Source organism: Phyllostomus hastatus, unplaced genomic scaffold (genome assembly GCF_019186645.2).
Source record: "Phyllostomus hastatus isolate PE091 unplaced genomic scaffold, TTU_PhHast_1.1 phas_contig_348, whole genome shotgun sequence".
Lineage (NCBI taxonomy): Eukaryota > Metazoa > Chordata > Mammalia > Chiroptera > Phyllostomidae > Phyllostomus > Phyllostomus hastatus.
Genome location: NW_025333860.1, coordinates 5,485,764 through 5,513,619, shown reverse-complemented (window position 1 = coordinate 5,513,619; position 27,856 = coordinate 5,485,764). Strand labels below are relative to the sequence as shown.

The 27,856-nt window shown below is 40.9% G+C and overlaps 1 protein-coding gene and 1 long non-coding RNA gene across 2 annotated transcripts; both read right to left on the bottom strand.

Moving 5' to 3' along the window:
- Window positions 1-267: 267 nt before the first annotated feature.
- LOC123820515 lies at window positions 268-19,499 on the bottom strand. Its single transcript, XR_006785980.1, has 3 exons — window positions 19,423-19,499; window positions 18,870-18,943; window positions 268-616 (listed from the first exon to the last, which is right to left on the bottom strand). It is a non-coding gene; the product is annotated as an uncharacterized LOC123820515 (long non-coding RNA).
- A 2,879-nt stretch (window positions 19,500-22,378) lies between these two features.
- FOXG1 (forkhead box G1) lies at window positions 22,379-25,106 on the bottom strand. The gene has a single exon (XM_045841216.1). The coding sequence runs from the start codon at window positions 24,946-24,948 to the stop codon at window positions 23,479-23,481; it is 1,470 nt and encodes a 489-aa protein (XP_045697172.1). The 5' UTR covers window positions 24,949-25,106; the 3' UTR covers window positions 22,379-23,478.
- Window positions 25,107-27,856: the final 2,750 nt, after the last annotated feature.

Genomic DNA, 27,856 nt, shown 5'->3' with positions numbered 1-27,856 from the left:
AGCATTCCATCAAGGAAAAACTAAGCTTGCTCAAGCTTTATGTTGCCATAGTGCCATGTACTTCAAGAGCAAAGTCTAATGCGACAGACCTAGTGTTCCTTTTTCTAACAAGGCAAAGGCCAAGAGGAACACTTTCCCACAAACCAGTGTGTGTAAGATAGTAAATGCAACAATAAGGCTAATTAACCCATTAAGGCACTTCAAGCCTGGGATGATTCAGTCAAACAGAAACAAATGATTTTTATTACTTTATTATTGTTTCTTCTTAATCCATGGAGCTAGAGGGTGGGAAGTGGATAAAGAATTCTGACTTGGGACACATCTGAAGGAACTTAGGAACCCATCTAGTAGTTTAGAGTCTGGAGGATACTACAGAGAGAAGCATTTAAAAAACAAACAAACAAAAATGCTGAAGCAACTTTGTCGGGAGACAAATCATACACACTTAGGGGTTCCCACATGCCTTTCTGCCTGAATGCAGCTACTTTTCTTTGAGTTAAAGAACTAATATTTGGAAATCTCTGCTTGATAACAGCACACCGATGAATAATTGTCCTTTGATGCAAGTAGGATGATCATGGTATCAATCTTCATTGTGCAAACCAGTGAGACACCTCTGAAAGTAATGGCAAAAGGACAAGAAAATATATGATCAGTACAGAAAAGGCAAAACATTTTTAACAATGAAAAACAAAGATAAAAATGCTATAAAAATGAAAAGTTTTAAACTATGCTAATACTGAATTTGTAATTTTTTAAATTGTTGTAATATTATAGTATGTTGTTAAGTTTAGTAAGTTTTATTTTTATTAGTAGAAATAACTTCATTGATAATAAAATGAGGAAAATTTCATTAAAATAAGCATTGCCTTTGGTATTTTGTAAAACTTGAATACTCAAGCTACTTCAGCAAAGCAAAACACACACACATGAAAACTTATGTATAGTTGAGTACATGCAAAGTTACCCTCCCCAAAGATGAGTAAAGAAATTAAGAGAATTTAAAAGAAAAAATGCCAATAGAGTGATTTTTGAAAAAAAATTGTTACAGATCCTAAAAATCTAATTAACTTACTCTATTCAGTTCTTAGCAACAGTAAAAGATAAGACATAACCCAGGCAATCAATGGGGTGACAGATGTTGCAGCCAGATAGCCCTCAGATAGTCCACGCAGCAATGTTTTCACTGATATGTACACTAGAGCAAGGGACATAAAGGAAAGAATAAATAAGTGGGACTTCATCAAAATAAAAATCTTCTGCATGGCTAAAGAAAACATCAACACAATGAAAAGTGAACCAACTGTATGGGAAAATGTATTTGCCAATGATACCTCAGACAAGACTTTCATCTCCAAAATAGATAAAGAACTCACACAACTACACTCCAGGAAGACACACAATCCAATTAAGAAATGGGCAAAGGACCTGAACAGACACTTCTTCAAGGAGGACACACAGAGGGCCCAGAGGCATATAAAAGGATGCTCAGCATCACTAGCCATCAGGGGGATGCAAATTAAAACCACAATGAGATACCACTTCACACATGTCAGAATGGCCATTGTAAAAAAAATCAACAAACAACAAGTGATGGCAAGGTTCTGGAGAAAAGGGAACCCTACTGTACTGTTGGTAGGATTGCAGAATGGTACAGCCACTGTGGAAAACAGTATGAAATTTCCTCAAAAAACTAAAAATAGAACTGCCTTTTGACTTAGCCATTCCCTGCTGAGATCATACCCTAAAAATCCTGAAACACCAATTCAAAAGAACCTATGCACCTCAACGTTCATAGCAGCACAATTTACAATAGCCAAGTGTTGGAAGCAACTTAAGTGTCCATCAGTAAATGAGTGAATCAAAAAACCATGGTATACTTACACAATGGAATACTATGCATCAGAAAGAAAGAAGAAGCTCTTACCCTTTGCAACAGCATGGATGGAACTGGAGAGCATTATGCTAAGTGAAATAAGCCAGGTAATGAAAGACAAATACCATATGATCTCACCTATAAGTGGAACCTAATCAACGAAACAAAGAAGCAAGCAAAATAGAACCAGAGATGTTGAAATAAAGAACAAACTGACAGTAACCAGAAAGGTGGGAGGAGGGGGGAAAATGGGGGAAGGAAGAGGAAGGGTCATCAAGAAACATATATAAAGGACCCATAGACAAAGCCAAAGGAGTTTGGATTGAGGGTGAGAGGTGGGAATGAGTAGGGCAGGAGAGAGTGGCAGTGGGAAATGAAGACAACTATACTTGAAAAAGAAAAGACACAGCACACCTAACACATCAACTCTTACACTGTTTCACTTGATTCTGTTTAATAACAATCTTCTATAACCAACAGCAAGCTGAAACTTATAACAGAGAGAAATAAGAACAAATATAAAATTCTAAAAGAAAACATTTGAAAGAAAACACTAAAGTGATATATAATAAGCCCTAGCCAGTTTGGCTCAGTTAGTTGGAGTGTTGTCCCATAACCGAAAGGTTGCAGGTTTGATTCCTAGTCAGAGTAGGTACAGGCAACAACCAGTCAATGTTCCTCTCTCACATTCATGTTTCCCTCCCTTCCTCTTTCTATAAAATCAATTTTAAAAAGTCTTCAGGTGAGCACTAAAAAATATATATCTAAAAAAACACCTAAAATAAATACTCTTTGGCAGAAATAATAAATAGGGAAAAATCAATCTAAATGAAAGCTTTATTGCTTTTCCACCACTATTGAATAATAGCTGGAGGTACTCGTACAAAATCCGGGCGTTTTTGGACAATTACTTTTGGTTTGTGTTTCTTTCTAATATAGCTTAATAGTATATGCATAACAATGATAAGCCATTAAACTTTACTTAAGGCTCTTAAAGATTACTTTTGAGAAAGAAATTGAAACTCAATAATAATATTGGAAGCAGCTTTTGTTTTTGAGAATAACATTAGTCCTATGTAGTTATATTCTGAGAGACAGGACTTGACTTTCAAGTCCTAAAATGTCATTGCATGATGCTCTACTTCAGTCATGTAACTGCAAATTGGATCTTGGTTTCCTTTTCTAAAAATGAGAAGTCAGCAGGGATAAAGTACTAGCCATATTTGTAATCTTTTCATTAAGTTTATGGGAAACATAGTACCTATGGTTCATTATTTGAGTTGGATGTTCAGTTTGTCTTGTCTAAAATTAAATGGGCTAATACACAAAGATGAAAGCCCACTCAAGAACTTATATTTTTCAGTCATAAAAAGAAAATGCTCAGGTCTGTCGTGGTTCATAGGTAGCACCTGTATTGCTTCCACACATCTGTAGAAACACAATATCAGCCAACTGTTAATCAAGGATCACTTCCCTTCAAAGTGACTGATGATCCACTGTTAAAACAGCTTATAAAAATAACTTTGCCTCCAAAAAGGGGCTTTAGGTTTTTCAGACACATCTCACCATTCCTGCTAGCTTAATGCATGTTAAAAAGTTAATTTCTCATTAATATTTAAGAAAGAAGTGGCTTCAGAACAAATTTTAAATGATCCATTACATTTTAGAAATAAAATATTATTGGCATTATTTTCATCTCAATTACAAGGAATAATAATGTCCAAGATTGGCTTTTAAAACTGTTAATGAGCCCTGGCAATGTGAAAAAGATATGGATTAGGTAGATGTAATGAGATATGATTAAAGGGTGCAAGCACTGAAGGGTGTTGGAGAAATTCTTTTCAGAAAGAGTATAATTAGTGTCTGATAAAAAGTACTTAGTTGATAAGATTTTTGAAGAAGAAAGGTTAAGACAAACACACACTTTATGACAAACCTGCTTAATTTTTCCCCTTTGGTTCTCCTACATACTCAATATTATGTTGAAGTTTCATACATAAATAACATTTGTCGAATACTTGATGCAATTCTACCAGACAATTAGAGTGTTTTAATTGCCAGACACAGAGAGCAGAAAATGTGTTGAAACATCTTATTCCATTTTCAGTGTACATTTCTTTGTTGATTTATGTAATGTAGCTAATAATATGCAACCTACCCTAGTTTTAAACAAACAAATGCACTTCTAAAAAACAAGCTTTTTCATAAGTTGCTAAGCAACTCCAAAGGCACATTTTATTAATTTAATAAATAGCATTTAGAAAACAAATCCTTAAGGAAAATTTCTATCTCCATTTTATAAAGAGTAGAAAATCCAAGCAGGTATCCTCCTGATTTTCCTGTTTCTAAGGCCTCAGGGCTAGGAAGATAACTGCCATTTTCAGAGCTTCATTTGACCCACTGAATAAATAAAACATTTCTTCAGTTGAAATGTCACTATAATAGAAGTTAGGTTCTAGGCCTCATTGTACAGCTCTCCAGAGTAAGAGCTCATGCTTCATATCCATCACTGAAGGTTTGTCAGCCTAGGCCACTGTTGACATTTTGGACAGGAAAATTTGTTGTTGTCGGGGGCTCTCCTATGCATCATAAGATGTTTAGCAATATCTATCTTTGGCTTCTACTAATTAGATGACAGTAGTAGCCCATAGTTACTACAAGGAAAAATGTCACCAGACATTGCCAAATGTCCCTGTTGGGTTTGGGGGTTCAAAAATCACACCCAGTTCAGAACTTCTGTTACTGAATAACAGGTAAATATAAATAATGGTTAGATGACTAACTTTAAATCATTATCAGTCAACACAGCATTCCCTACCACCACCAGCAATGAAGAATTGGGGTGGTACTGATTCCAATTGGTACTGTGGCTTTGTTCTAGTCAAGGCTTATTACTGACTTTATCATCTCAAAATAGTTTTCATTGTATAGTAATTGGGGAGAAAGGTCCTAATGATGGCTCTGCCTACAGCCACTCTCTAATAATATCCCATTCCAGAACTGCACCAAAATCTTTTTTTCTCCTCTCTCTCCCTCAGTTTTCACTACACTCAATTGCTGGCTAGAATTTTTTTAAATATAAATCTCAATTTTAACCATGCCATCCTTTGCATAGAGAATAGGTCTCTATCACCTCTGCTATCACATACAATCTCCTCTTGTTCTTTAAGGTTTACTACAAATTACCACCAAACTTTATCTCATCAAACTCTTCATTCTCCATGTATGCAACTTTTAACCAGTCCCCCAACACAAACAGCTTGCTTATTCTAGTCTTCCTTTGGGACACATGAAGTACAAATTCATTTCCTCCATGAAAGTTTTCCTAATGAATCCTTCCTTTATTTCTTATCAGTATCATATCTCTTTTAAAAGAATGACATGACTGAAAATTAATATGTAAGACAATTATTTGCTGAATGTTTTCCATATGCCAAATACTGACTATAACTTAGTAGCTGTTTCTATCAATTTACATTTACATTATTTATGCCCAAGTAGATTGTAAATTCCCAGAGGATATGAATGGATCTTTTTTTGTATCCCTCTAATGCCTCTTCATAATGATGCTAACAAATACACTTTCAATTTAATTTGCAATTACAACCTTTCAAATTACCTTCATTGTTGTTACCTTATTGGTTATATATTTTCACTATGTCACAGTCCACAAAAGTGAGACATTAAATGCTCCAGGGACTAGGCTATGAGTTATACAAGTAGTGCTCAATAGAATATGCATTTAATATATGTTGACTGATGTAATCTAGTCTCACAACTATAAAATTTCTCTTTTGGTTTCAAAAAGTTCTGTGGCATTTAAAAACAAATGTTATTGTAAAGAACAATAACAGCTGGATGATGCAGAAAATACAAAACAAGTGAGTTAAGGTTGACAAGAGTTAAACTATAATGTAGCTTGAAAGCAAAAGAGAAATCTCTTAGTTTCTGCCTCAAAATGGTTACAAGAGATTAACTTCATAAGGCCTTGACTTCTTGTTGCAGAAAGTAAAACTTTAAAATGAAAGCAAAATGGAAAGGAAAAGCCACAGAAGAGTTGATAAACCACCAAATTCTAAAAATCACAGCATTTTACCCCATACAAAAAAAAAAAGTTCGACAACTCTGACATTTCCTCCCAGTTTGGGGGAGCCCCCAAGACATCAAAATGCTTGAAAAAATTACTAATTAGTTTCTCAACTAACTTCAACAGAACAGTAGTCAGAAGTCAGCTAATTTCTGAGGCTACCCACCAGCCCTAAGCACCAGGTGCCCAAAGAAGCAAACGTCATTTATTCAGTAATTCTTGCAACATTTATTGCATGCTAAGTGCAGACATCAGCCTAGCTCTGGGTGTGGGGGAGGGGAGATTAAAAAGATGTTGACGTGAATTTGTGCAGATCGCCCCCCTAAAAAATTATCTTCAATGTGCCTTAACTCCCATTTTCTGGGTCAGCTCCACTCCCTCCCCTAAACTCCAAAGTTTAAGAAAGGGAAGGCATTAAAAGAAATTCAAAATAAAGAGAAATAAAGGGAACGGATAAAGGTCCCATCAGCCTCCTGAAAGACAGAGTTTTCCTCAGTATCCCTCAGCCACCTGACTAGCGGAAGTGCCGGAGTCCATTGGGAGGAAGTGGTACGGCAGCTGAAGTTCAGGGTCTCCCAGAGCAGCCGGAAGTGGGCTCCTGAGTGCCCGGGAGGAAAGACCCTGGAAAAGGCTATACTCCAGAGCCAAAGCGGCCGAGCCTCCCTGGGTTTTCTCTGCCCACAAGACCTTATCATATCACAGCAGACTTTCTGTAAAATAGGGATTTTTTAGCTTTAACGAATGTGACGATAGCCTGATGTGAGTTCTTCAGGGACAGGTCTGTGCTCCCATATACAGTGTTTTGCCAGGCGAATCTGCGCCCCCACACGCTTACCGGTGTCCCGGGAGCGAATGGACACCGGGCCCAAATCCCGCGGGTGGGTGGGGGTGGGGAGCATCAACCTGTGGGTGCCGGCGGTGCCCCCTTCCCCAGGGGAAGACTAGGAGCGGGCAGTGGATGGCGTCAGGTGGAGGAGATGTTAGAAAGCGGGCCGTCTGATACCAGGGCTCCCAGGGCGGAGCTGCCGTGTATCTGAGCCAGGGGCTCTTGGTGAAGGCAGGGTGGCGCGGGAGCCGATGCTGTTCCCGCCACCCTCCTTTCCCAGGCTGGCAGCCTCCAACGCAGTTGGAGAAGCCGGCACCTGACGGACCGGTGGGACTGAGCGGAAGCCCAGGCGGCGCCTTGTGAGCTGCCGAGGGGGGAAGGGAGGCGGGGTGGGGGGTCATCACCGGCTCTTTTATTAGGAATTAAATTACTAGGAATCAGGTTGCCTCCAGGGTTTTTATCGGGTCTATAAACTCGGAGTTTGTTTCAACTTGTATACCCCTGCCCCCGGATTAATTCTGAAGCTCCCTGCTTGGCCTGCAAATGCGGGAGCCAGACAAGCGGGAGCGCCTCTTTCCCTCTCTTGATCTCTCCTTCTCCCTTTCTCTCCCCGGGTTACTCGCCCGGCCAGCACCCCACTCACTTCCTTGGACGATCTCAGGAGTCCCTTACATCTTCCACGGAAAGATAGCGCTCCACTTCACTCGTTCATAACGTTAGGTGACTAACTATAAGTTACGTCAGAATAGGCGAGCTACAGAGTTCCTTGCTGGGCTTTATAAAATTAAAATGTACTAGCCCTGTTTGTTCCCAAGGACGTGAGAGGGAAAGTGTTTGGGCTCGGCCCTGAAGGTCAGAAGATCTTCACATGTTTATAAGATCAGTTTTAAGGTCTCTTCAACCTTGTCGTCCCTGGGAATTTGGTTGTGAGAGAGAATAGTTTTTGAAATTAATGTTCATCACATTAAACGTCTGACTCCTCACTCTTTACACGCCTCGAATGTCCAAAGATGGAATTGAAACTCTTGTTAATATCCAAAGGTCTAGTGACTCAGAGGAACCCTAACTCCCTTTCTCTTCACTGCCTTCCCCCTACTCTCTGGGAATGGGAAGAAATCCTGGGATCAGTGGCTGCAGAACTGAGGACCCTAACAACCTCTGATTATAGAGAGGGAGGAGGAATAGAGGGGAGAAATGGAAGGGGAAGAAAAAATATTTATGTTCATTTACACATTTCCTGTGCAGAACAAAAAAAGTTCCACCATCAGCAAAAGAAGTCTCTTCCTCCAAAATAGCAGCCAAAGAGAGAAAATTAGAATATGCATAAATTCTTTCATTTTCATTCACACGGAGTGCGATTTCCGGCAGATTTGTATTTAAACTGCTCTATTAATCCCAATTTCTGAACATCATTTTACTTAGCATCTTCCTAAAACGCACTTGAAGAGTATTGCTCTTCTCCCACTGCCCTGTTTTGAAGCCTCCCTCTTTGCTATTCTCCAAGTGCCAATGAGAATTTTATTGAAAAGACTAACCTTATTTTTCTGTCCATTGTTTTAAAAACTGAACTGATGCATTGGACTATAATACAAGCTGGTTGTTGCCTGTGAAACCATAACTGCAAATGAGAACCTAGTGGAAAGGATACATTTCTTTTTTTGAAATGTGTACTTGAAAAAAGAATAAACCTGTTAGGACCAATAGACTTTTGCAGTTCCTCTCATGGCATGGAATCCTTTCCTATTTCACACAATCATATCCTTTCACCATTAGCAATACTTAGGATGCATGGACTTGTCTACCCCCAAACCTTCCTCTTCCCACTTTTGGAGCACGCAACTATATTCAAAGGAGTATTACCCTTAATAAATATTCAGAGTGTCAGTCCATTAAATCCCCTGCAGCCCATTTCTAAAATATTTGCTTTGCCACTTGTGCAAAAGATCTGCTGTATCTGCCTTGAAAATTTTTTGTTGGAGTTAGCATCATTTGAAGCCATTACCTTTCTGAAATATTATTGTTTAAGCTTGGCTTACCCACCTGTTTTTGAAACTGTGTATTTCTTTCATTTAATAGTAGGACATTAGTGCTTAAAAGTGAAATGACTGCATCTTGGTTTACTAAAAGTATATGCAGATCTTAATTCTACTTACCCCTAAATTCCTTACTGTTGCACACCCCAAGATAGAAGTCTGTATTTGCTTCATAATAAAACCTAAACAAAATGTAGTGGTTTTGGCTTTCCTTCAGTGTTTACAGATCAAAATTAAACCCCAAGTTTTGGTGGCTAAAAAGTTAGAAATGCTAATATTTTTAGTCTTAGTTTTTCTAAAAATAAACAAACATACATATTTGAACTATATGCAGCATGGTGCGTATATATATGCATTTAAATATCGGCTTTATGTTGGCTAAATATTTTTAACATGGTGGAATATAAAAGCCTATTAATTTTGTTAAATGGGTACATAAACTGAGTGCACCTGGTATCTGCATGACTTTTACTACTTTGTGAAATAACTGCTTTTATTGTTTCTTTATTTTCTGTGAAATATTCCTATAGTATTAACTTGGTTTCTTTTAGTTAGCCATGTCTCCAATGACTCAGGGGTTGTCAGTTATACATAATTAAAAACAAAATATTTGAAAATAAATTCTTAATAGTCATATTTGGGGGTTGTATATAACAGGATTGAGGGCCATTTTTTACTGACAGTATTGATTTCTTTTAATTATCTTATTGAAACAAATGATAGTTTTCTCTTAATCAAAGAAACAATGTAAGCAAGTGAAAAACAATCACAATGTTTTTTCTTAAAGTATTATTTTATTAGAATTGGATTTTGTATGGAAAGCTCCAATTTGAGTTCAAATTGCATTGTTGTACTTTCAGAAGTGTTGAGATGAACTTAGTTATTAATTATTAGTAGTACAGGGAGAAAACCTGGGATTGTGACTGAAGAGCAGAGCAATATATAGTTGCAGCCAAAGCCCTTTTCTCCCATTTTCTCGAGGTGATGCTTAGCATCACCTCGGTGAATTAATCTAGAAGTGAAAGTTCCTCTCCTCGTTTTGGAAAATCGCTAGCAAAATAACTTTCTCATGAACTGGAATATTTTCATATTTCTCTTAAGTGAAAAGACTATACTGAAATTAAGAAGAATTCTTCAGCCTCTCTTCTGTGAAAAGTGAAGAGGTGGATGCACTTATAACCAGCAGGGAAGTTGCATTCTTCTTTTCTCCCCTCCCTTTTTTCCTTCAATTACTGTTTGCTTTAGTTATGCATTGTGTGAGTGTGTGTTTGAAAACAATATCTAAAAAAAAAAAACATTTTCTAGAGAACAGAACAGGGCATTGGTAGTTATGCCTTCCTTTTTGTAACTTGTTTTTTAACAAGGCATGCAGATCTTTTTTTTTTTTTTCATAAATTGTCAGTGATGCATTAATTTCCAGGAATACAGAAGCAAAAACATTTAATGGCTATCCTTCCTTGCTCCCAAACTATCCTTCTATAGCTAGGGTTCTTTCCATTTGACCCTGGTCACTGGGCTGCCATGGAATTTGTAGCTCAACCTCTGTTCTCTCCTATAACTAGCCTCCCTCTCCTGACCAGCTTTCTTTCCCCTCCACAAATTAAGGCAGTTCTCAAACAACCTGCTTTAATTCCAATATCTCCCTGACAAATATTGAGTCTAATTCCCTCCCATGTGCTTTTCTTTTTCCTTTTCCTTTGGAGTGGGGGGATACTGGGGGGCTCAGAATATTGGACTGAGAGGAGAGTTAGGTTCCCACAGATACAGACAGACTCACTGGCAGATTCATTCCAGCCTAGCCTCAGGAACTGGTGGCTGTTTCACACCTAGACAGATAAACCTTGTTAGGTTTACAACGGACAAAAACACCTCTGCCTCCTCTATAGATGAGTTTAGCTTTATTAGCTAGATCACTACCAGTTACATCTTCAACCTGGCCTCCTCCTTCCACTTCTATTCTCTTCACGTACTGTCCCCTCGCCATCCCTCCATCCTTAAAGGAATATAAAAAAAAATGTCCAAAGGGACCTAATTCTTAATTTTTGTGTCTTGCCCTATGGGTTGAGTTCCTCAGGGCCACTCTTTGGACTCACAGAAACCTCATAACTGAAGTACTTTACCCATCTCAGACTCCTTGGCTCTGATAACATGATCCCAAATACAACAAGTTGCCCATTCACCAACAGAACTCCTGCCAGAGGAACCAGGTCCTTCTACCCAATAATCCCTTCACATGTCTGCCTCTGCCCCCAGTCTCCCTCAAGAGTTTATTTACTTCTAAATGGTGTCCAAGAGGAACATGCCCATATCAATGAATACAAGTGGGTAAAAAAGTACCTAGTGCCATTAAAAAGCCCTACTATATTAAACCAAGGGAGTTTCTATTAGAATACTTGAATTGGGCCAGAACAGATCATCCATCTAACCAGTAAAACAAGAAATTAGAGGAATGCCCAAGTGCAGCTGTGAAACACAAGTTTCCTCTTCATACTGTCAGCCAGATAAATTATTTTAAAATTGTTTCTGCTATTATTGTTTGCATTATTATTATTAACATTTTATTTTTGTCATTATTTCTGTGGATTTTATTTTATTTGTGTTGTTATTGCATTTATTATACTATTCAATACAAGTTTAGAAACATTAGTCAGATTAATTAGTTTATTGCTAATTTAAAGCTGAAAACTAGTAATTAAGCCAAAAACTAAAAATGATCAAGGATGATTCATACCCATGTAGGATTTGGGAGGAAGAGAAACTAAATTTTGGATATAAAATTTGGCAGCTATGAAGTAAACAGGACTTGGGGATCAGAAATATGATACTTGAAATATTCTTACTCAGCTTCTCCCCTCCTCCAAATTCAGCTAACATCATTTTGTGATTTGCTTTGTAGAGAAAAAAATACTTGTTTTTGTTGACAGAGAACAAAGACCCCATGCTTGTTCTTCATGTGATTTGCATTTACATGTGGATTCCCTCTGCTTAGGTCATCCAAATATCTAAGATCACTCCCCTCCAAGTTTGCTTCCTTCATCTACTTGATCTTGTTATGTACCTCACTGAAGACGGTGTATCATTTAAGACAGGTGTACAGTTCCAGTCCTCTCCACAGACAGATTCCATGGAATATAAATTCAGTATTTCAATTCTCTCCACAACAAGCTCCCTACTCTTTCAAATATAATTAATGTTTTGGTGGTGATACACACACACACACACACACACACACACACACACAGATGCACCCTCTAGCTTTGCTATTTGTGTATCTAAAACAGAAATGGATGTGGCTCTTTCACTGGCTCCTAAAATTCATCAACTCAGCCCAAAGAGAAGAACTCCGTTTAAGGAATAACTGCATGGTCTGATGTGTGCCCCAAAATATTTAAAACAATAAAAGTGCAAGCCTCTACTTTTTGATAGTCATTTTTGTCAAACTTCCTAGAACATAAAGGCTACTCTGAATTGATATTCTGATAGAGGCATTCACTAGATAATAGTTAAACAAAAATCACCATCTTAAACTGCTGATTGTCTTTTCAAAGTTTTAATGATGAAAACTGACTTTCCATTTTATCCAATTAGGGCTAAACTGACATAAATGTATAAAAACTAGCAACCATAATAACAAATCTATGACTTCCATAAGAAACTGCTTCCTCAGTCAAATACTGCAGTTATGTTTTAGGTAGATTCATTCATTTAATTGCAATTGGTTGTATATTGACATTCATATGTAAAATAGATGGTCAAAGAGACGGACATATATACAGATGACAATGTGACCAATAGGAGCTGAGTGATCAAATGCTGCTGAGCTTCCATACTAAAGTGTACCCTATACCTAATATTTCATTTCTATAAGTAGATTATAATTACTAGAGGACAAATAACCTTCAGGCTGTAGAACATAATATGTTTTCAGTTTTTAATAAAGTAAAATATGTATTCTATAATAATCCAATAGAAATATAAACCTTAATTTTCTAAATTGTTTATAGGTTAAAGAAGCTAGTTAGTTGGAACTACTACACTGATTTCCAAGCATTTTGGCTATTTTGTTTGAGTTGTGAATGTACAGAAGGGATATGTAGAAGGGATTTTTTAAAAAATCTTTTGGGGTTTTATTATGCTTTTATGTGTTTTTTTGATGTTTGGAATTGTGAAAGTTTTTTAATCAATGAGGAAAGTAGCACGTGTGGCTGTGTCCAAGTAGCTCTCTTAACTGGATGGGTGAGCAGTGTCTCCCTGGTACAGTTGTACAAAAGAGGGGGGAAGACAGTGTGATTTCTAAAGAACTCACTGGTGTTTGTGGTTTTTGTTCTTGTTTTAGATTGGTCCATCAGGGTTCCTTTCCCATTACTTTCCTCCAAATTGTTTTTCTTGAAAGCATAAATGTGGGAACTACCTATCCATTTACCCTCTCACAGGCTAACATAAACAACAAATTTTAGTTAAATTTTCCATAGAAAATATCCTTACAGGTTCAGAGATTTTATTAGTACAGGACCAAATTACCAATCCTAGTTGATTAGATATAGTTAACATGATATTTGTCACTAGTGAACTATATAAAATAAAGGTAAGATTTTTTACAATATGGGTCAGCAATTATATATGAGCTATCAAAAAGAAATTCTCAGACTTTTTATATTTGTTCTGATTTCATCCTTGTTTTTCTCTCGATTGTTCTTGAAGCAGTAACACCACTACTACTGTGGTTCTCAAATGAGGTTCTGTTTGGCTCAGATTAGTATTAGAGAAGATCACATATACAGTTGGAAAATATTGTGTGTTTTTTTTAATGAGAAAAATTGGACTCCCAAATGTCAGATCTGTGGTTCTCCAACAGGCAATGGAAATGGAGCTGACATCACTTTGCACTTTAACAATCGGATTTGGTCAGGGTACAAGTTGTTTGTTTAACCCGACAGCTCTGTGCACCCCATCGCATGCTTTGCACACTCATTAAAACAATTATTCACGACCTGTCGAGTGTTTTTGGGTTCATTCACAGGAAAGGCTTGGAGCGAGCAAGAGCAATTCAAGTCAACACTGTCCACGACTCAGATGCACGTGAAGACGAGCTAGTGCATGCATAAAAAGACGGAGGGGTGGGTGAGCACACCCCAGCTATAAGTCCTGTTTATCAGATGCTCTGGAATTTCAGTCTCGAAAGAATGCCAAGAGTGCTTGGTCCTGAAGAGCTATGTTCCTGTGTTAACTTCAAGGGCTTGGCATAGGAAAAAAATAAACCAAATTAACAAACTCCAAGCTCTCCCCCTGCTTCTTCATTCAACCTCTGCAAAGCTTGAGGCTTGGCCACCTTCTGACTGCAGCCCTGGGACCGGGAGGCTTCAGTAAGGGTGCTGAAGTTCAGTAATTTCAGGAAAATGTGCCAGGGTGAAGGGATTCCTTTTCTATCTCCCAAGACACTTTGGTCCTCAAGGAAGAATTTGGTTAATTTTCCTCCTTATATTTCTCACAAATACTGGAGGGAGTGTGAGAGCTCAAGAGATAAAGAATGGGGCTGTAAACCATGTTTGGTAGATGTATTCCAAACTATTAGCGAAGAAAGATTCATCCTCCAAGCAGGAAGAAAAGCCCAGTAAAGCGAGGAATAAATAGCCCTCGATAAATTAAGCTACTTTTTCAATTTCCAAGTCATCTTTCAACATTTTGTAATGACAATAAGAGAAGCATGAACTCTAACGCATTGCTCTTCCACTATTGCTTTGTACATGTAGGACACACCCTGTGGTCTTTAGTCTTATATTTGTTTAAATGAGCCCTGATATATAACATTCATATGTGAGCTATTACATACAGAAAACTCATATAGAGTTCAAGAGAAATAGCTATCTTTTTATAAGATATAATGGTACACATACACTAAATAATAGAATAGATGAGTGTATGTATTTAATATGTACTGAAGAACTCTGGGATATCCTGTGCAGCATAGGTACCTCTGGCATAACTTAGGTGTTTTTAGAATAACATCATTTCTGTATTCAAATCCTGCTGCTCCTTGATTTTTCATCTACAATATTAGTAAACCCAGTGGTCACCTTATTGTTATAAGGGTAACCTAGTCATGCCAACAGAAAAAAGCAAAAAGGCTTATTCATCAGTTTCATTTTATCATATTTGACACCATAAAATTATCATTTTCTATTTATTGAAACACATCAATACAATATGTGAAAAGAAGAATGGAAGTTTTCAAGAAGCATTAAGTTTTAATCAAAAATAGTTTCCTAATTGCTAAAAAGCAAATATGAATAAATAATTTCATAAACTCTTTGGGTTACCATAACTCACTATCACATTTACTTAAAATTGATTTATCAAGTATGTTTTCTATATAAACACTTTCATTAAAACCAACCTGTGATAATAATCAAGAAGCAGATGCTGAAATATGTACGTAAATAAACAAAAGCCTCTGCATAAATAAACACAAATCAATGCAGTAATAGACAACACTATTGATGCAGGAATGATCGATTTTAGTCTTCCAACCCGCAGTAAGCTCAAAATGTATAATTAAAAGTGTATTTTTAAATCTACTAATACTACTACTGGAATAAATAATAAACAAGCCCTGCTGCCAGAACTACCTGATTCTTCATTCAATCTAAAGTACCTTTGATGGGGTGGGAGGAGTACACTACTTTTTCTAAGAAAGCTTGCCAACTTTAAAACTACATCCCTAATTATAAAAATTATAAAAGTATTAAATAATAAAATTACCACCTTATTCTTGTTTTAAAATTTTCAACTTTCATCATAGCCTCTAATTATTCATTCAGCTCTTTTTAATAGAAAAACACAATAGTGCTCATTATGTTTAAAGATTTTTGAACTACCCGTAGTACCTTTGGGTTTAAAGATTCTTTGGGCTTTTGTTAAAACAAACGAGAAAAATGTCATTTTCTTTATATACCCTGGAAGCTCTCATGCCTATGCTTGCATATGCAAGCAATCTGAAACAAGGGGGGTGGGTGGCGGGGAGCATCTGCACTATTCCAAAATTGTCTCATATAATGATTGCAAAACAAACAAGTGTCTGACTCAAAGAAATAAATATACTTTGGATTTCTAGAAATTCATATATCTAAAACATTTTAGATTTTGCTTAAAGTTAAATTTCCTTTTTTGAGAATATCCCTGGATGACAGAATTAATTTTGATTAGCAAGCACCGGTATATAATGAGTTTGAGCATTTAGGTTTTATAGAGTAATGAAAATACAGTGTTCACATTTTTTCTTAATCAACAAAGATGCTTATTTACATTCATCCTTGAATTAGTGTGGTCCTTCTAAAGTACAGTTCTCTAAAAGAATTTATTTATAAAATATAGCTTCTTTGAAAGTGATTTCTCTTAAACAGTATTACCAGCACATAAATATTGATTTTTATTATCTTCCCACTTTTATGTAACCAAGCATTCTATTTGATTCCTCTCCTTCCCATCTAGGAAGAATTTAGGGGCAACTGGACCCAAAGGGAAAATATCATCGGTTATTGTTGAGGGCTAATTTAACAGATAATTTAACTTCAAACAACAATGATCAGGTCACTATTTCAGAGAAGTGGAAACATGAAGAACTGAGAGACAACTCTCCCCCACTAACGCCACTACAGTTTTTATTCTTCCTGATCAATCAATGGAATCAACCACACCTGATCATACAGACCTGAGGAAAATGTTTGCATTATAAGAACATTCTGATTTAAAGAATGAGACTGGGAAAGAGGGAATAAAACGGAAAACACGACTGGATTCTGGGAGTGTTACTTGGGTAAGCAAATTAAACCAAGGCGAAAATGATTATCCAAATATGTCTGGCAACTGTACACTCATTTCATTTGGATAGGAACTTCCAAATCTCACAACATGCTATGTGCTTTCCTCCCGTGCAGCTCTTCCAAAAGGCCAAATACCATGGGAGAGGATAATACATGTCAGGCAACAGATCATGGAAAGGAATTGGGGCATTTTATCTCCCTTTCCACTCCCACAAAAATAATTTTGAGAGTTATTTGTTACTTTAAATGCCTTTTATGATTACAATTTCAAAATTTCTGCCTACCTCAAATTTGACAGAAGTCCAGGTAAGGATGATGTTGAAGCATGGAAATTGGATCTTAGGGGGATGGAAGAACAATCGGAAGTAGATGAACTCTGTTCTGCATTGTCCTTTCCTTCCCCTAGTATTGCCAAGTCTGAAGACCACCGCCTGATAATCTCCCACACAGGCAGGGATGCTCTGCCCACCCAAACCTCTGCCTCCCTCTCCCCAACACAGGGCTTCCCTTAGTGCGAAGGGAGTTTCCACCCCAAGGGTACCTCTTTTCTGTAAAAACCCTTCATCTTTGCCCACAGACTTGAGCGGAAAAGGAAAAAGAGGTAGAAAGTTAAATGGAAGAGGAGTAGGGAGTCGAAAGGAAAAAAGATGTCTATTACAGAGAAAACAGTTTTATCAACTAGCAGATAAGTGCTGAGATCTGAAACAGCACAAGGTAAACAAAAGAAACAACTTTTAGAGAGAAAGAGAAGGAGGGGGAGAACATAGGAGAATAAGAAGAAAAGAGAAAGGTGGAGAAGTGCGCCAGCCAGGCTTCTGGAGTCAATTTTCCTGGCATCAGCCAGTGTGAGCTACAGAACGCAAAGCTGTTTGTCCTGGGCAAGAGCGCCCTCACCTTGCTGCTCCCTGAGCAGCGCTCAGCTTCCCCCAGTCCAGAACCTGCGGCTTTGTCCGGAGAGCACCTCTCCTCCCCGGCTGCACTCTGCCAACCGCCTCGCATCAGCAGTCTAAGTCACTTTGCATGATTCCACACCCCGAGAAAACAAAGTGGCTGGCTCCCAGCGGATACCAATTCCCACCATCATGCCCCTCTCCAACTTTACCCAGGAGCCCCGGAGATTCGGGGAAGGGTAACAGGAAACCGCAGTGAAGGCCCGAAATTCGCTTCTGGCCAAGCCAACTGGTGTCTGGGGCGCTCGTAGCCACTCTCGGGACCGCCAGGCTCTGTGCTTACCCCGCTGTCCCCTAAGTGTGCATTAAGAATCAATTAATTTGCCTGAGATTCCCAAAGCCGGGAACTGGGATATTCCCAGCAGGGACAAAGTCAAGCCCAGAACGGTGCTCATTTCCCTAGTTCTTTGAACAGGCAGAGAAGAAGCCTCCCACCCAGGCCGGTTCCTGGCTCCTTAGGTTCCTTGCCGCACTCTACCTGGGGCAGTTCGGCAAATCAGAGGCATCCCGCTGCCTGACCCAGACCGTGGAGCCCAGGGCTGAGGTGGCCAGCCCGGGGGGAGATGGTAATGTTAGTGTGAAAACGGGGAGGAAGAGCCTTCTACCCACGGCCCCCCCCACCAAAAAAAAAGAAAAAGAACTTTGGCAGGAGGCAAGTCCTTGGCTCTAGAGCAAAGAGCTTTGTTTCCAACTGGGCGAGCAAATATCTACAGGTTTAAAACGTTAAGAAAGTCCAGTTAGGATATTCTCCCAGTTGCGGTTAAATTCAGAAGTCATATTTCCACGAAACAAATTATTTTGCACTTCGGGACCTATTTCAGTCCCCCACTAACCCTTTCCACATAAATTCACCTGGTTTCTCTTCATTTCTCTTTCTATGTCCCCTTGGACATGCCTACATCCACTTTACTTAGGGATGCAGTGTGACTTTCTGCTGACTTGGGAAATGCATGTATCTCTCAGCTACTTCCATGATAGCACACCCCGCTAAGGAAATAATAAAAAAAAAAAAAGGAAGGGAGGAAAGGAAAGTGATAGAAAAGAAAAGGAAAAGAAAATAAAAAGAGAGAAGAGAAAGAAGAGAAGAGAAGAAAGAGAAGAGAAGAGAAGAGAAGAGAAGAGAAGAGAAGAGAAGAGAAGAGAAGAGAAGAGAAGAGAAGAGAAGAGAAGAGAAGAGAAGAGCACTTTAGACCTGGATCTCAAAATCATGGTTTAAGCCTCAGTCACAAGCAGTCAGGCATAGCCCCTCCTCCCCTTCGAAAATCACTTTCACTTACCAATGTCGGAGTAAGAGCGCTCCCAGACCACAAGTCTTTTTCTTCGGCATCCTTGAGACAACCTCAGGCAGAGTCTTGGGTGGAGGAAAAAAACACACAAATCGGAAGGGAGAAAATAGACTCAAAACATAACAGTACATCACATATTACCCGGAGCTACCTTGGCCTACATCCTCAGGACAAGGTCCCAGTGAATGGCCGCTACAGTGGGGAAAAGGTCGGTTTGGGGGCGGAAAACTAAGAGGTGGATTATTTTAACTGCTGGTGGTTGGGGGAAGGAGAGGCCCTGAAAAGGGGCTGGGGAGAATGATTGGGATTAGAAAAGAGAAACTTAAAAGAAAAAAAAAGGCATGCCAAAAAAAAATCGAGAATCAAGTACTGTGAAAGATAATGTCTTTGAACTCTTACAGGTAGGTGGCTCTTAGAATGCAGATGCGCTTGTATGCTGCGTGAGAGGAGAATCTAGATGACCCCTATTCTTTCCGTATCTTCAGGATCTGGCCTCAAGTAGGAAAAAAAAAGAGGGTAGAATTTTAATTCAAGTTTCACCTACCCTGCTTGTTGGAATGGTTGTGCAGGTTTTCATGTTGGAGAGTTCCATCTGTCTGGCAGAAGCTGAAGTGGTGTTGGGGGCAGGTTATCTGGTGAAGTAGGAATGTACAGGAACCCCGCCCTCTAGGCACAGTTACACAACCCCAGCAACCCGTCTCAGCGGCTCCAAACCTCTAATGATCTTCACCTTCACCCTTTGTTAGCCTATTTTTCCAATAGGCATTTAGTCCCAGGCACGACCAGACACATTAGCTATTCATAAAATTAATATCTCAAAAGCAAAATTACTTCATGCAAATTCCTCAACAATGTTGTAGACAATACAGTTTTTAGAAACCAGTCATATATTTAGAGTTCTAAATATATTCAATTTATCCATCTATTTGGGTAAAATGTCCAACTTAAATATACATAAGTAATACACTACATTATTTTCCTCTACCCTTAATTTTATGTAAGTCATAGAAACCACATGAAGACTTCCATGATCATAAAGATATTTGTATTAAATCTTGTTGGTTCTGGACTTCACATTCAATTGATTTCCAATTTTGTATCAAGTTAAAAAAACATATTTGGAAGAACATCTTCCTGCTCTACCTAAATCACTTTTGCAATGTTTTATGTCTTAATAACTTGTATTCACTTTATACTAGATAAATTCAAATAAAATTCTTTAAATCTGGAAATAAACTATAATTTGGGATTTTAAGTTATAAATTATGATCATTTTCAGTTCCAAAATCTCAAAAAGAGCAACTTTGATCTCATGAAAAAAGTTATAAGTATGAAAGAGGAAACACTTCAAAAAGTTTTGAAGTGTTTTTCTGGCATAATCTAATTTTAACTGGCAAAGGTTGGTGACAATAAATATCGAATGCAATATTACAACCAATTTGATGCAAAATCTATTAAATGCCATGCTAGACTGTCATGCTTTTTGAAAAAGATAATTTGAAGGATGATAGGACAGATTGAGGTACACGAAATCTTCATATTGGGCTGCAGGAGGCCTTCACAAATTTCTCTTTCTCTGTCCCCCTTTGTATCTAGTAAGCCTATTAAACAAAAGCTATTTTTTACTTCTAATCACATCCATTGTATATGTAACTTGGACACGTTTCCAAGCAGAATTTTTACTCCTGTTCTTAGTTCCTATGAATTTAAATAAGCCAGGTTTGAGCTTGACCTCAAACTATGACATTTGCCATTGAAATTTGATTTCTCCATCATGCAAATAAACACTTATCAAAAATAATGTTTTATATACCTATTTAATATAGCCAAAAAATACTCAAGGGAGAAATCTTCCTTTCACATCTATGTCCTTTTAATGCAGTATAAGAGTTCAACTTTCTTTTCAACTTTTGATTTGGAAAAGGCTATATTTTTATGTGCCAGTACATTCTCATTCCACAAATAAAATCCAAGATAAAAGCAAACAGCACATCATCACCTTTTTCAGTCTAAACACATGCTTTTCTTTGAACTGTTTTTGTTCACAAATATGTTAGTGGGTATCTCCTTTGCCTAATCTTATTCAGTAAACTCTCACAATTTTTAGTATCAGCCATAAATTTGGCTTCTAAAACAGTTTATTTGTGGAATTTTCTGTGGAATTTTCTTTCATCCTTCCTTCTAAAGAACTGTTAAATTTCAATGACTGCTCTCATATGACGAAAATAAAATCATGTCCAGTCTGCTTAAAGGAGGTAAATAAACTAGCTGTCTTAGTATATTTGGTTCCAACTCTTTCAATATTCCTGGACCTTATCTGTCTTAGATTTCTCTCTCTTCTCTCTCTCCCCCCTTTTTCTCATTCTTTCTTTCTTTTTGGTAGTAGATTTTTAAAAAATATCTTTTTCCCTTTCCTCTCCTCGTTCTCTACTTCTATCTCTCCATTCACAACCCATCCATCTCCTTATTCCGATATTAATTGTTCTGTATTTTTATTTCAAATCTATGTGAGTCACACTTGCTTCTCTCCTAGGCTTTTTTTTTTCTTCCTGAGCAACTCTCTAAGTGTTTGCCGATAACATCTTGGGGACAGATTATTTTTCATTGGGCCCATTGTAAGAAGGAGCCAGCTTATTGCATTACTGCAGAACACATTTCAGACTATACAATTGTAACAAATGAACAACTTGTCCTCCACGGACTCACCACAGGATCCAATTAGTTACTAAACCTTTTACTTAGGTTTTCTAATTATTTTCTGGAGTCATAGCAATTGAACTGCTGAAACAATTCAAAAATGTTTCCATTTTGTTTCAGATTTATATATATGTGAATATACATTTATGCATATGTATACTGCAAGTTAAAATTATGACTGTAAGCAAAAGAAACAAATCTCTACATTTTACAAACTTATCCAAAAGGGAATCAAATAAATACCTCTACATTGTAAAGTATGAAAGAAAATGAGAAAGGCATTTTACTGCTTCTGAACATCTAGAATTTTAAATTGTTATAATTTAAAAATAAAATATAAACATTGATCTACAAGTCATTACAACAGGTGATCACTTAAGCAAAATCTATATTCCAACTTCAGCACATCTTTATTAGAACTCTTCATTGTGGGTAAACAGCCACCAAAATAAATGCTGACTTAGTATAAATACAAATATTTAAACAAAAATATTTGCAGCATTCAGAGCGCAAATTTTACCTGAACTGAAGGACTCTGTGTTTATATATATTACATATGTGTGCATTATATCCACTTCTATCTAACCATATACATTTATTTATAGCTTACCAAGTGGTATAAACAAGATATCTAAAACAAAATATATGAAAAGCATTCTATATTACTGATTTGAAAATAAACACAAGATAAGTAACTATGTACATTAAATTAAGTATATTTTTAGTGTATCTACAGAAACTTAAAGATATAAACTGAAAAGCCTATATTTTGTTTAAAGCTAGTGTTTATTAATTAGTCTGCTCCTGGTAAAATGTAATTCCACAATGGAAAAAATACTATTTTCATTTTTAAAGTCTTAGTTCAAAAGAAAGGAGCAGTTTAAATTTTCGTGGCTGAAAAAGCCTTTGAATTCCCTAGAACTTAAATGATCTTTTAGAAATTAGGTCTACTTAATAAAAGAGACAAAAGTATCAAGATATATATGAATTTAGCCTATTTTTTATTTCTGTGTGTTCATAGTAAACATTTTTGTAAGTGACAAACACGGGCATATGACCACAGTATCACAATCAAGAAATTTTAAGACAACATTAACAATCACTCAAATTTATGCGGCATTTGCGCAACACAGGTTACATATTTGCAAGGTTTACCTATAAGTACAATAGGTATTAACATTTCACTACATTTATAAAAAATAAAAGTGACCTGTTAGTGACCACATACATCAAAATATACACAACACAAACTGAAGGCAATCATTAATTTTGTCCCCTTCCAATTCATTTGAATGGGCAGTGCTGCCAACTGAAACAACTTTCACTTTTTTGTTTGTTTGTTTTTTAATACTTAGTATACCAAGTGCATTTTCTAGATCCCAATCTTTGGTCTAAAAGTAAACAAAAGAAAAAAAAACAGTTTTTAAAAGAAAAGGACAAAAACAATAAATGGCCAAAATAATTTCTTGGGCACCTTTACTACGAATGTGTCTTAAATACAAATTACAGTTTAACATTTAAAAACTCTCCGCATAATTTAGGTTGTTCTCAAGGTCTGCATCCACCATTTAGATCCATGATAACTTATAATACTGCACACATGGAAATTTGGCGGCTCTTACAGACTTGTCAGGTTTGAATGAAATGGCAAAACAGTCACTATGTAGATACACATTCTACTATAATTTTGACTTCCAAACCTTATATTCTACAATGTATTCTCCCCACATTGCACCTCGCTGACACTCCACACCTTGTTAGAATAATAAACAACCCTAAAGACTGAACAAACGTACAGAATGGGGGGGGGGGCTTAATAAAAAATACCTGGACTTATTTTTTAATTATCATTTACAATGCAAATGTGTGTAAAACGTTCACTTACAGTCTGGTCCCAGGGATGTTAATGTATTAAAGGGTTGGAAGAAGACCCCTGATTTTGATGTGTGAAATAATCAGACAGTCCCCCGGACAGTCCCGTCGTGAAACTTGGCAAAGAGGGTCTTAAAGACTCACAGGGCAGGGTCGAGGGAGCCTGCGGAGACGTAGAGGAGGACGCAGCGCGGGCGCTCATGGACGTGCTGCTCTGCGAAGTCATTGACGGGTGCGGGACGTGGGGGAAAAAGTAACTGGTCTGGCCCGCAAGCAGGTTGACCGAGCAGGGGTTGAGGGAGTAGGTCCCAGAGCAGGGCACGGACAGGCCGCAGGGCACTGAGGCTGCGAGCGCGGCAGCGGTGAGGTGGTGCGTGGCGTATGGGATCTCCCCGTTGACCAGCCGGTCCACGCTCAGGCCGTTGGCCGTTGAGAAGGAGTGATTGTTGCCCAGAGAGTTCTGAGTCAACACGGAGCTGTAGGGCATGGGGTGGCTGGGGTAGGCCGATGTGGTGCCGTTGTAACTCAAAGTGCTGCTGGCGCGGGGGTGGTGCAGAGACAGGAAGGGCGACATGGGCCAGTAGAGGGAGCCGGCACGGTCCATGAAGGTGAGGCCGGTGGAGGTGAGGCGCGCCCCGCGTTTGAAGGCCAGCTTGGCCCGCGACGTGGTGGAGCGGCGCCGCAGCTTGCCCGTGGTGCCGCCGATGAACACGTCGTCGCTCGACGGGTCCAGCATCCAGTAGTTGCCCTTGCCCGGGTCGTCGTAGTGGCGCGGCACCTTCACGAAGCACTTGTTGAGAGACAGGTTGTGGCGGATGGAGTTCTGCCAGCCCTGCTTGTTCTCGCGGTAGTAGGGGAAGTTCTTCATGATGAACTCGTAGATGCCGTTGAGCGTGAGCCGCTTCTCCGGGCTCTGCCGGATAGCCATCATGATGAGCGCGTTGTAGCTGAACGGCGGCTTCTCGTACTTGCCGTTCTTCTTCTCGCCCTCCTTGCCCCCCTCCCCGTCCTTGCCGCCCTCGCCCGCCCCCTTCTTTTCCTCCCCCCCAGCGCTGGAGCCCTTTTCCTTCTCGTCCGGCCCGACGGGCGCCAGCTCCCCGGACCCGCCGCCCGGCTCTCCCTTGCCGCCCAGCCCGTCCGCTTTGGCCCCGTCCAGGGCGGCAGCCGAGGACGGCGGCGGGGGCGGCGGGAGCAGCAGCTGCTGGGGGCCCTTGTCGTCTTCTGCGCCCGGGGCGCCCCGCGCCTGAGGGGGCTGCGGTGCCTGGGGAGGCGGCGGCTGCTGCTGCGGCGGCGGCGGCGGCGGCGGCGGTTGCGGAGCCGGCGGTGGTGGGTGGTGGTGGTGATGGTGGTGATGGTGATGGTGCTGGGGGTGGTGGCTGTTGTGGTGGCCGTGGCTCGCGTGGTGGTTGTCGTTTTGGACCGCTTCTGGTACCAGGCTGTTGATGCTGAACGAGGACTTGGGGATCATTTTCACCTCTTTCCTATCTCCCATGTCCAGCATCACCCAGTCGTCGAGGGACAGCGGCGGAGGCGCAGGAGCGGGGCAGCGGCGCGGCGGGCGGCGGCGACCAGTGGGTGTCGAGCTGGGCGCGGGCGGCGCGGGCAGCGGCACTGAGCGCTCCAGCAGCAGCGCAGTTGGACCGCAGGCTCCGGCGCTGGCAAGTCATGTAGCAAAAGCAGCAACCACCCCTCAGGAATTAGAAGGGGAAAAAAGGAAAAGAAAAAAAGAAAGAAAGAGAAAAAAAGAAACCACCACCGCCCCGGGGGTGAAGCTCCCTCGCTCCCAACTCTACTTCTTGGTCTCCCCCCCACCCCCCCGCTCCCCCCCCCCTGCTGCTTCCTCCTCCTCCTCCTCTCGCAGCAGCAGTCACAGCAGCAGCAGCAGCAGCAGCCCAAAGGGGGGGAGAGCCGGGCGGCGGGCGGGCGCGTCCCGGAGCGGCCGCGGCGAGGCTGGGGAGACAGCGATCGAGGCGGCTATAGCCACAATTAATTTTCCGAGCTACAGGCGCACACTAGGGCTGTAAAAAAATTTTTGGTTTAACCTTTCCTACCGCTGGGCCAATCAGAGCCGGCGGCGTGCGGGTGCGTCTCTCCTACCATCGACCAATCAGAGGGCCTGGGCCCACCCACCCACGCCCCGCCCGCCGGCTCCCGCCCCCTCGGGCGCTCACCTCCCCCTCTCCGTGGGCCCCGGCCTCGCGGAACGGCGTAGGGATACGCCGGCGGGAGCACGCTGCGCCGCGGCCCTTATCTGCGCCCCCTGTGCCCCCTCCACTCCGCGGGGCAGCTCTGGCGAAATCCCCTTCGTAGGGCAGATATCTCACATTTCCGCTTCCATTCTCACGGTCTCTTGGGTTATTTTCCTTTGAGCGTCAGTATTTGTCCTTACTGATTAAAGTTTGTATCCAATTTTATTTTTAAAAGCGGGGGCGGCGGTAGCGGTGGAGAGACGTGTGGGAGTACGGGAAGAGGAAGTAAGGAAAAGGCAGGGCATGGAGGTGGAAGAAGCGAGGTACTACTTTTCCCCTGTCGGCCCTGCAGGCCAGCCCGGCCTTTCCGCGTCCTTAGGAAAACTGTGCCCCTTGTAGGTAACACTCCAGCCCGGCTCTGGATGGCCGGGGAGGGAAGGCATTCCTGGCGTGGGAGGGTTGCCCTCCACCTTTGGGGGAGGAGGGTCTGTGAGCGGGGTCGGAAACGACGGGACTAGGAGGAGGACTTGGCCTGGCGTGCGCGGGGCAAAGTGGGGGTTACTTACTCGGTTCCTGTGGCCTGGGCGGCGGCGCGCTTGGGACTCGAGGCTTGGGCTCCGCGGGGAAGCCGGGCCTGGGGCTCACCGCGCCTCCGCGGAGGAGGAGGCGGCGGCGGGCAGGGGCGGCTCAGTGGTGGGCGCCTGTGAGGGCCTCCCGAAGTGAGGGGTGCTCAGAGAGAGAACAGTGCCAAACAGTCTCGAAATAAACCAGGTAACACATGCTGTGTACGTGCGTCTCTTCCTTTCCCTCTGCCTAGCCGCAGACCTAGGCTCACGCGCTGGGTGACGGGTCCTTTTCTCTTCACCGCTCCAGCTTCTCCTCAGTTTTTAATCCAAGTTGGAGGCGAGTAGCCTCGAGGGATCACCCTGGAAGTGTTTTCATTTTGCTTGTTAACATTGGAGGGATGATTAGGGTGGGCGTCTGTTTCTTTCCGTTTTTTAAAGACTTCCTATTTTCACTCCCTCTTTATTTTTCCTTTCCTTTTCTTAAAGGCTTTTAATGTGTGCGGGCTTTAATCCTGAAACAGCCGCGTGCGGAAGCCAGCCCTTTCCCACCCCGGTGCCGCTGGAAGGCTCCGAGGGGCCTGGGGGCGTGCGCCCGCCTTCCCAGCTTCTCGGGCGTCAGCACTGGGACGGCTCCGTGAGGGCTGAAGTGAGAGGGGGCCTTGTGCTTCGGGGGCTTTAAAGGGACCCCGTGGCCGGGGGCAGGGCTACGGCCCCGCAATTCCCAGGGATCGGAATTCGGTGCGGAGACCGCTGATCAAAGGCCGCTTCATCCCCACTGGGCGCGCAGCGCCCCGCGCTTCACGGAGGGTGTAGCCCCGAGAGAAGAGGGAGGTGGAGGAGAAGCATAAATAAAAGCACCCTTTTTTTTCTCCTCTATAAGGTAAATAATAAAATGTAAACACTTATTCATTATGATAAACTCTGGCAGATGTGGTATTGAAGAAAACGAAGGAAGAAAAATCGGTGCCAATGTGTGACGTTAAATTTCAACCCCACTGTGAAGAATGCAGTCAATGCATACTCAGGTGAATAGGGAGTTATTCCACTCTTCCCGCCCCCCCCCCGACCTGGAAATTCTGAGAAAATAAACTCTGAAGAGAAAAATAGACAATTACAAAATCAGTAGTGATTGTTAAAATGGTTTCTGTTACAGCTTTGAACGCTGGACTAACCTCAACTGTCCTACATATTTTCTGTATCACCCCCTCCTTCTACATATTTTCTTACTTTACAATCAATTAATATTTACGTGTGGGAAAATTCAAGGGCTTCATCTCCCAACGTTGATAGTGACATGGCCCCCAACATTGACTTCGAAGCTCAGATTTCTTACAGAGCCGGGTGAGGGGACGGGCTTTTCGGACCAGGCTGAAGAGATCTCTGGGCCTTCCTCTTTCCGCTCCCTTTACCTCTTCCCAATTTCCCTCCTAAGGCCTGGTATTCCTACTTTTCCTCTACTGGTTTTCCTCCTCCCTACTCTCTTCCACCTCCCCCCACACTTCCCCACCCCATCTCCTTCCTCTGTTCCTCTCCCTCACTCCCTTCCTCCCCCCCCACAGCCCCCCTTCCCATTGCCACTTATAATGGCACACAAGGGCTCCCTCTGAGGTGGACGGCCCGGTACGTTTTTGTAGTCGGTCTAGCGTGAAATGAT

Coding starts and splice junctions, on each gene's coding strand:
- FOXG1 (XM_045841216.1), bottom strand. CDS start 24,948: ATGCTGGACATGGGAGATAGGAAAGAGGTGAAAATGATCCCCAAGTCC.